The sequence below is a fragment of the Teleopsis dalmanni genome, chromosome 1, assembly GCF_002237135.1.
Source record: "Teleopsis dalmanni isolate 2A chromosome 1, ASM223713v2, whole genome shotgun sequence".
NCBI lineage: Eukaryota > Metazoa > Arthropoda > Insecta > Diptera > Diopsidae > Teleopsis > Teleopsis dalmanni.
Window position 1 is genome coordinate 207,946,824 of NC_051846.1, and position 11,117 is coordinate 207,957,940.

The following is an 11,117-nucleotide window of genomic DNA, read 5'->3' on the forward strand; positions in this document are numbered from 1 at the left end:
TTTCTAATTTTAAATAATTTTGCAATTCACTATAGAAGGTACACGATACTAATTACTTGAGAAAAAACAGAAGCCACCAATTCATAATGTAATTACTTGACCTGAGAAAAATTCTTCCTAAAAATATCTAAGGCTGGAGGCAGAAATCGAAGTAGAATGTGCCAGAAAACTTTATTTGATGTACAATCTTTAAAAGTACAAACTGAAAGAGAATAAGCTTTATATGTATTATAAAGAATGAAGAAATAGTAAATAATGTAGAATGTTCACAAACATTTCATCAACAAAAAACTAAAGCCAACCAGAAGAAAAATCGAAATCGGAAAGACTGAAACACTCTCGTTTGAAATCGTGATACCTGGATATAGAAACTAAAGGAATACGTTAGAAAACTTTGAATTAATATTTAATATCAATTTTATAGAACTATCAGTTTGGTTTTCCTTTACCTAATGGGGGAGTCGTTTCCTTTTGCGGCGTTGGCAGTATACTGATTTAAATTTATGTACGTACCAATGCTATTCCTATGGTACCACAATTGGGCTCAAGTGGACTTTTTGGAAACAATGCCAAAAAATTACTAGAATTTGTCGGTCATTGCTTTTTACTCAAAAAGGATTTGTTCCTATGATATCACAGACAATCTCAATTTGTTTCTATGTGTTATCATGTGTTATCTGCACTGGTTTTTACTATTCGAATATTCTGAACTTTTAACTGTTAATTAAGTCCTTCTGCTCAGTGAGTTTTTTCTATGATGCTGTTTTTGTATTTAATTATTAATTATTGTTAAATAATAATTGATAAATTTAACTTTAAATGCTTAAATGATCAAAATCTTTTTATTGTAAAAAAAAATTTGTGGAAATGCAGACTTTTCACTATTAAAAGTGAAAAGTCTATTTTTTTGCACACTAGAGCAAGCCATTGAGTCAAAGGTAATATATCATTTTTCGCTTCTATTCGTATATAATATATAACAGTGTTCGGATGCATTCACAGTAAACACATATGGATTTACATATATATATTTAAATATATATATATATACATATTTGTGTACAAACATCCAGTTGTGGTGTTGGTTAATAGATATTCAGATAGCAAAAATAGATAGGAGAGCCAATTATAAATTTTGTTAACAAGTGAGAAATTTCGAGTCTCGAATTTGATTTCATTAACGAGAAAAAATTTTTTTTTAATTTGCAATCAAAGCCACTGCAATCTGTTTTTGTTTGATTTGGCAATGCTCCATCGAATTCTGAAAGTTTTAATTGCTTTTGGTTGAACTCACGCACGGCCCTCGTCGCGAACTGAGCATTCATTTTTCGCTATGCTTGTTGCTTTCTATGGGAAATTATGTTGCCGACACTGTCATTGCAAAATAAAAAAAAACAAACAGAAAACAACAAAAACAAACAAACAAATATACTTCTTTCTATTTGGCGCTATATTGAGTGTTGTTTACCACAACTGAAACAACAAAAACAAAAACAACTACACTAACGAGCATCAACGACTTCGAAAACATTTCTAGTGGCAAATAATGAAGTTACTTAATTTGTTTGTTGTTGTTTTTCGCTTATTTTCTTTCGATTTCACTTCAAAGCTCCTATGTGCTCTGTTGGCCACGAAGAGGGTGCTTCTGTTGTTGCTTGTGTGTGTGCGTGTACTTATTTACATGATAAGTGTTGTTGTGCTGCTAATTGCATGAATTAATTTTGTAGTTAAGAGGAATTATTTCAAGCAAATGAATTTTGCTTACAGTGTTTAACGTTAAATTAATTACATGTTATAATATTATCAGTTGTTGAACAATATTGAGGAAATAGAAAGAACTTAAAATCTATAAAACAAAAACACAAAGAATTAAATGTGTAAAAGAAAACTGTAGCTAAAAAGGTATGAAGGCAAAAGGTAAATCACAAAGAAGTATTCTTTATGGTTTTGTTTACCGTTTAAACTAAAAATAAATTAAATTTCTTAATTATTAAAAATAACTCCTCTGGCAAAGTTAGAAACTTCATGCAGTCTCAACTCAGGCTTCCATATCTAACGAATTCTTATAAATTCATTAATAATAATTTACTCTTATAATTATAAGAACTTAAGTGAAACTCATATGTTTCTACTCAATGCTAATCCTACCAAAACATATTCTTACAAAAACTTAATTCCACGGCAGATGCGTGTAATGTGTTTTTATTACATTCGTAGTAGTAAACATTAATCCGAATTGGTGTGTATTAGTAGCACTAATTGCTTCCACTTTCTCCGCTAATACGAACACGTGCTAGTTTTGCTCAATTTAATGACAAGCTTAATTAAATTTAAGCTTGAATTTAAGTTAGAACTTCCGTAGCAGTCAATAATATTCGTGAGCAATAATGTAGAAACGTGCTGTCGTTATGCCTTTAACCCTTTTAGACATTTTAAATTATAAATAAGTTGCAAATTAAACTTTAACATCGGCACAAAACCAACAACACCAGCAACAACACCAGCAGCAACAACAACAAAAGGTATACAAAATTAATACACTTGAGTGCACAGCACGAGCGATAATTCACGTACCAACGCACTAACGATTTTTTTTGCTGCTGTGGTTTCTGTTGCATATTTCAAGGCGCTACTTTTGTGGGCTCAACGCTTGCTAACAAATAACGTCAATTTGCGCTTGAAAAGGAAATTGAATATAAAACGATGCCTTCACATAAAAAAGGTCGACAAATGTCCTAAATGTTTAAGTAACTGAGGCATACTGTGGCATTCTGAGGCATTCTGAGACCTAATAAAGTCACTCAAAGGATTTGTCTACATATAAAAAATGTGAAAAACAAAATTATAAGAAACGAACTTTACATGAAAATATAAATCACTGTGGGAAAATTATGAATACAACAAATCTTTGTCAGCTATTGAGTGTGAGGAAAATGAAAAAAGGATTTTCAGTTGGCATTTGAAAAATGAAAATAACATAATTAAAGAATATATAATAAGCTTTAAACGGTATGAAAGTTATTTAAAGTTATTTCTTTTACTACCAAACAATAGGAAAGTGTGCAGTTAAAAGAAATTAAATAGAATAAATGCTTTTTATTTGAGATTAAGATATTTTTAATATGTTAAGTACAATATAAGAATACAATTGCAATGCAATATTATTTGTCATATAGTCCTTTTATAGCGCAGATACAGCAAAATAAATCATGCCCTATAATTTGGGTAAATACTTATTTACAGATATTTGTCATCTAAAAATACATTTATTTATCAGATATTTGTTATTTTTTTTTTTGATATGAATGTATAATTATTTACAATTTGTATGTTTTATAAGAGAATAGATGCTTAGTATAAAAATTCTTTTATATCATAATTTTTTTATCGCAATTAAAGTTATTTACTTTATCGTTTTACGTTTGCGTTATACATGGCATAGTAAGGTCAAGAGTAAATCAATATAGTATTCTAATCCTACAGTTCACAACCAAAAATGAAGTCGTTCTACATATAAAACCGAGTGATCAAGTGTCTATGAAAAAAAAAATTTTAGAAATTCGAGTAGTAAAGAAAAGACAAAGATAAAAATATTTAATTAATAAGTTTAATGCGTCTAAGTTTTAAACAATATTTTTCGTCATAAAGATATGTCTCACTCTCGGCAAGAAACAATTAATAAAAATTTACTTTAGAAAAAATAGCAAAGAATTTTAGACAACAACAACGAAATACTGCACTTTAAATTAAAATATGAACTATACTAAAACTGTTATAAAGAACTACACAGGTAAGCAATTTGCTCTGCATAGATGGATTTGGCATTGAATGAGGGTAAAACGAAGTGTGTACCGGTTAGTGATTGCAATGTTTATTTCGAAGATTTCATAACAACGGTACTAGCCAGGAAATCAAACAAAGACTGGTCATTTCCAATAGGTTTTACTATGGGCTTAGTGACGTGGAGATCTTTCATAACTGAGAAAATATTCGCAGATTCTGTAAACGCTACTGTGTAGTACAGAAGAATGAATACTATCAAAGAAAGAAAGCACTGTGTTTATTAGGAAGAAAGCTATAAGAGTTTTAATATCACATTTACAATAATTAATGAATCAGCATTGCGAAAAATCGCTAGCCTTCTTCTATCGTCAGCATAAAAATGACGTTCCAAAGTCAAAACGACAGGTAACTGACAAGAAGTTGGAAGAGCATGTCTTCAGTGGAGTGAGTATATAACTATATATAACTATAACTATATATATTAATATAGAAACAATGTTTTGTATCTAGTTTAAGTGGATATATTAACAGGCTGATGGAATACTCACCACAGAAGAAAGCGCGTAGAAAAACTACTGGAAACGAATCTTTCTTGATGCTGATATATAGCAAAACGATTTAAAACCCACCTGTGTAAGATTTGTTGTCTAAGAACATGTTCACACATTCACTTGTGAAAAGATACAATTAAGTGGATGTTACCTTAAGCTTACTTAGATTGGGTTGAAGTGACAGCCTTGTGCCTTAAAGCAAAGATATTACTCTCTTTTCAATAATTCTAGTTTTCTAAAATAATAAGTAATCTTATCTGAAAAATAAGATGAATCGGAGGGATTTAAATTAACTAATGTTCTTTGTCAATATTTGACTTAAGTTTAGGTAAAATCATACTAAGCAAAATAGTGGATTTTTATTTACTTTTCACTATAACTATATTACTTTTATAGATGTCTGTAGTAACAGAAACTGTTGCATATTCACTAACAAAATAATTGGATATAAAAAAAGAGATTTAAAAAAATTTCCATATAGTGTGAATGACTTCAGTATATCAAATACGAGTTTTATAAAATTGAGTTTTAATTACATTGCAAACTAAACCTCCCTTTAAAGTCCTTAAAGCATTTATTGTGGAGTGAAATATTTTCCTTTAAATGAAATGTTAGTTTCCTAAAAATACAAATGCACAGCAAAACTGAAATAAATTTCGTACTAAAATTGAAATGAAAACGTTGAAATATTCAAAAGCATTTCAGTATTTCAACAATTTCCATATCTTTTTTTTTGTGGATTTTTTAGATGTTATTGTTTAATTTCTTCTTTTTTTCAGCTTTTGTTATGCTTTTCAGCATTTCGTCGGTTGAAATTTAAGGACCAAACAATTCGTTTGTTATCAATTGCGATTGTGTTAGCTGGGACGACGGAGTTCGGGTATCAAGGAAATTAGAAAGCATACAACTGAGCATTGAATTCTTTTCGTTCGTAGATTCGTATCTTTAATTTGTCACATAATATCTTGACAATATTGAATTAAAATTTTTGTCCAAATTCCATTTGCCATTTGCCATTCTCCTGGCTACTGAATTCTCTTAAGTTACCAAAGCTCATTACTGATTTTCATGACAAATGTCATTACGACTGACTAAGTCACTGAATGACACATTGTGTATATTTTTATTTTTTGAAAATTCCTGGAATTTCATTTTGTTTTAAGTGTTGAATTACTTACGCAAAAAATAAATCACATAAAACATCAACGAAAGACAACTCACCTGTAAGATAGAAGAGAAGGAAAGAAATCATTATTAGCATTTTTGTGGAATTAATACTTAAATGGCATATTTTCATATACTTATTTAAGATACTTGGTAAAATATTATTTAATATTGTAATATAACACCAACGTATATAAAACATGTAAAAGCTTATAAGTAGATTATTTTTTATTGTACACACAAATGTCTTATATTAATATGAGTATCTGCAGATAGTCGTAGATACAAATGTATCCCGCGTCTCGCAACAAAAGCAACTTACTTTGGCTTTAAGAAGAAGATTCATAATGATAACACTGGTTAAAGACATGCCAGATGTTATAACGAAAAATATATCTATTTTCGAGTTAATTTTTGGGTGTTAAATTTACTTGTGATAACAGACAGACAATTGAGGAATGGAGACCCTAGTATGCACATATGTTTTTCAGCGTATGTCGGATACCAATACAGCACATACCTAAGTGACATTTTCATTTTATTCATTTAATATGAGTATAAAATCAATCTTAGTAATTGAATGCATTAATTACTATCCATTTGTCCCTTTGATCTAGTTGAAAAGACTGAAGCAGTTGTTCTGTAATTAAGTAAATGTTGCTGTATCAGAAAGCAGGCAGCATCGACGGTAATGACATTAGCTACTATAATCGACTGGTAATGCCTCTGCTTGTATTTTTGAAGCGTTGTGTCAAAATAGGTAAATGGAAAATATAGTAAATATAGTGAAACTATCTTAAAGGCAGTATTTAAGTTTTGGGCAAACAAACATTTCGGTTAGAGACAGTGGACATATTAACAAGACCCGGCACCATCTTGGAAGCTAAACGTCAACCAAGTGTGAATAAAAAACAATATTCTATACTGTCTGAGGAATTTTGAGGAACATGTTTTTCACAGTTTTAGCAAAAGCTTCATTGGAAACTGATTTAAGTACCATAGAGCAACTTTAGAGCAGCGTGAGATGCTGACTTATTAGAAATTTTTTAAATTTAATTAAAAATTGAAAAAATTATAGCGTTTTTAAAAGTTCCAATTTAATTGCCCCACTTTATATATTCCAGTAATTTTTCAATCATAATTGTTTACTTGACAGCTTTTTGCCTGTTCTGAAAAATAATATTTTTTTGACTCGATTGTTTTTTTTATCTTGCATTGGAATTTTATGAATTTATGTATGAAATCCGCTTTGGAATCGAAATAGTGTCGAAAAAATTATTACTCGATACTGATTGAAAATTTGGAGGTATAAAAGCGTGAATTAAATAAATTTTACATGGAAAACCTTGAATGGAAAAGGCACTTTTTGAACAAGTTATGCAGACCCACGTGTTCTGTTGTTTTAAAATTTAAAATTTTAGTCTTTAAAAGAGAAAAAAAAAAACCAAAAAAAAATCCAACTAGAATAAGTTGCTTTAAATGAATAGCTGAAATTTTTGTCTAAGGACTACACTAATAATACTTATGAAACGAAAAGTGATAATATAGGCAGTAACATATAATCGCTATGAATGTATTCAATAACTGAAATGCAGATTATTAGATCTGTATTAGATTCGATTTTTATTAAATTCATTATTAATGTATTTATCAAGGAATTTAAGAGAGTAGATATTAATTAGTTGGAGATATCTTAAAATTATGGTCAGACTATCATAATTTTTTGATTAATGAATTGGCGTGTTATATTGTCAATACCTTTATATTAAAGTTCATAAAAACTTCATAAAAAAAAGTTTTATATCTACACTATCTACAAATTACCTATCTATTTAAGCATTTAATGCTGCCCAACTTAATTGCGTTCTCAAACAGAGATATGACGCAAGCAATTTCAGGATTTATAAGTTGACCAGACAGAGTTTTAAAGGACACAATTCAAACATCTAAACTATCAGGACACATCACAGGCAATTATTAAAATCTGTTCGGATAGCATAATTCAGTACAAAACGCGAGGAATCACTGATCCACCGATATACATCTTCACACAAATTGGCTTCTCTTAAATAGTATAAACTTTAACAATCTCATGCAAATAATGGTTTATATCTGTTTGTGCATTGTATAGCGTTATTTTTCAGATCTTATTGAATTAGAGGGAACGCCTCAGGTTATTCTGTCTCTATACAGTCTTGTTTTATGAAAGCATATGAATAAAATTATATTTTTATCGCAGCTATAGTTAAGTCGCAACTATTTCCGTCACAATCGTCAAAAACTGAGATTGAAAACAATTGAAAACTTGTCTAAGAATATTCTTTACATTAAATTTATACATTAATTGTTGAAATTCAATTTCCTTTAATAGTCAAAGTAATCTAAACTAAATGAGAATTATTATTTCATTTAATTAAAAATTGTACATAATGTAATTGTTGAAATATAATTCTCATTTAATTTTAATGTTTTAATGTCTTCTTCCCTAAATAAACTTCTTCCACAAATGAAAGATAAACCTATTTGAAAGTAGTAATAAATACTAAAGTTAAGATACTGTAAACGATCTTTAAATACTTTTATAAATATACGGATATACGGAAACGCTAAAATTTTATTCATTTTCCTTCACTTTAATAGGGCTACGTATTAAATATAATATATTTCAGTCGATAAAATTTAAGGTTCTTAAAATAAAAATTTTATTTGTTGAGATATAATAGTATTTTGATATGTATTATTATGTGAAGCTCTATTTTGCATTGCTCTAGAAAAATATTTAGTGTGAATTTAGTCAATTACATTATAACAATTTCAATCCAGAAATATGATTTATTTTTCAGACTATTTAATCAAGTTCGGTTAGCAAAAAATTTATAATCTATTACTGTCCTAAGGAATTACTCTCCATTTAATCTATACAAACCAATTACAACATAAATTTTGGTTTATAAAACGTTAGTCTCTGATCACATTTGGCAAGGTGCTACACATGTAGCTTTTTGTACTTTGATTTTAAATGTTATATACAAACAGTTAAGAAACATATATCTGAAGACCATAGGTATATGACAACACCCGAAATAGCTGAAAGGTCAATCAAAAAATTAATTTCTTCGAAAGACTTGCCTTTTAATGTAATTTATATATATAATTTTTAATGAATTTCATAAATTTTATACATTTTATCTGTGTGATGATTACCATTGATCGCTTTGAGGAAAAAGTTTATGTGAATTTTAACCCATGCTTTTTAGGAATATATTGCCATCACTTTGTGGGTTGTCTGTACGATATATTCCATATTCAGAATTACTTAACTTGGTTAAGTACATTATTTTGACTGTTGCTTTCTCTCGATTGTGTAGTAATGGATGTATGTTAAATGTAAATATAAATGTGTGTATAAGTAAATACATGTTCACAACTATGTCAATATAATTCTATTATAAAATCGAAGCATTAATTCATTTAAAATATTCCATTGCTAAAATCTTCCAAAAAAATTTTTCCTTTCTAAAATTGAAGCTTTTAAATGAAACTTTTCATCCTTTTTACTTGTTGTGGCGCAGTACTCCTCAACTAAATATTGAACATTTGGTATGCAAATCAGACCGAAGTAGGAATAAAAGCGCAAATATTCAAATACTTTTCGTATGCCATGATTGCACATTTTGTTGCTGCACGCAAAGTGCAATTCCAACTGCAATTGTCGATTTTTGATATATGCAAATGATTGAGTTAAAATTACTCCCCACATGCACGCTAGAGAATTATGTGCCACTCCGTTGGTGGACTGTCAGTGGTCACTCTATGGAGGAAATAAAACTGAAGTACGTGCGCAATGTGCGGGTGCCTACATACCTTGTTGTGGTGGAAATTGCATAGCAATTCCTGTATGAGTTGCAATTTAAAGATAATTTTCAGGCTTTTCTGTTAAGCGACTTTATTTCTACAATTTTGATGTGATTGGCATATGTCACAGAAGGAATTGCTACAATACATTACAATCACATTTTATTCAACTGCTGTGCTATAATTTCACATGGCCTAATTACGAAGTTATTCCTTCTAAAAATTATATGTTTTGATTAGATCTATGCATAGCAAACGTAATTACATTTTTGCGATCGACCTATATATTGTAGGAGCATTCTAGTCATATAATTTATTAAGTCAGTATTAGGTTCGTAGCAGTAAGGAATTGTTAGAACTAATTATACCACGTATTCTGCATTGCTGTTTGAGGTAAAAAGAATGAAAAGTGCAAATTTCAAGCTTTCAAAATTACATTAAACGAAATAGAAAAATAATTATGAAGTACGAAGTAGTGCTTGTAGTAGGTGAGAGTACTTCACTTTATAGTAATCTCGGAAAGGCTATATACTGGATTATAATTAATAATAAAATGAGTGTAAACACAAAATAAACAGGACTAAAATGTCAACAAAGTTGATAACAAGATTGACATCAACACTAAAATATTAGTACGCATTTAGTGCCATTTTAGTTTTGGCACACAAATGGTGTTTTCCTCAAATGTTTTGATAATTAACATATGTCTTATATTTAGTATACTTGGACCTTTCAACTTTCAGTGATAAAGTAGAGTTTTAATTATCATTAGGAGTTTAAAGGATCATTTATTAACTAATTTCAATGACTTAAGTTATCTTTAAGTTCACTTATTTAAACAAAATTTATTAAGGTTTTAAATGCTGATAATGAGGGGAAAAGTATTTTTAGTGCCAGTTTCTTATAGTTAGCAATTAGCATATAACCAATATTTGTTAGTTCTTTTATATATATTTTAAGTGTCAGCTATGAGAAACTGGCTCTTATAAAGATACACAAATTTATCTAGGATAGTGGGAATTATTGCGGGACAATGTCCGTTGGGACCACAAACTATAGACATTGCATTGAGGATAACGAAAAGGAATCACCAATACACCTTCTGTTACAGTTTCCTGCTTTCGTAAGACATAGACTCTCCTAGATAGGGTCGCATTTTCTTAATTCATTAGAGAGCTAAATTTTATTTCCCTAGCTCATGTGAATGGTTTTGTGACCAGTACTAAATGGTTATAGTGACAGATGTCAAATTCTTAAGAGTGTTACAATAAACCTCATGGTCTAAGTGCGACTTCGTACGGCACCTAGTAACCTAACCTGACAAAACTTTATAAGCTTTTACTTTTGAAACAAATATTAAAGTTCACGACTTTAATGAAATAATCACCAATTATCAAAATATAGGATATATTGTAACAATGAAATTTTCGGAATTTATGATTATTATTATTTTAATGTTTCATATTAAATTAGTTTTGTAGCCTGCAGGACTTCTAAAGTGTAATCCGAGCAATTAAATTAAAATTTGAAATTAGTTCTATTCAAGTCAATATTATAATAAAATTTTATTAGAAATTATTTCCAATTTATCTAAATATATGTTAATACATACATATATATCAACACACATTTGTATATTAATATACAAAAACCATACAAACATTTGCCTGCTTAAGCTGCAGTAATTAGAGATATTAGAAAAGTCTCAAGTTATTGTCAGTTGATAATGAATATGTCAGAATTGACCTTTGCTATCTGTTTATT

At 29.1% G+C, this 11,117-nt stretch overlaps 1 protein-coding gene across 1 annotated transcript in view; it reads left to right on the forward strand.

Annotated features, from left to right (window-relative positions):
- LOC119667152 overlaps positions 1 to 499 on the forward strand; it is a 3,201-nt gene extending 2,702 nt beyond the window's left edge. The window contains exon 5 of the mRNA XM_038076441.1: positions 425 to 499. Coding sequence (XP_037932369.1) covers positions 425 to 499 — 75 coding nt within the window. The remainder of the gene's footprint in view (positions 1 to 424) is intronic.
- Positions 500 to 11,117: the final 10,618 nt, after the last annotated feature.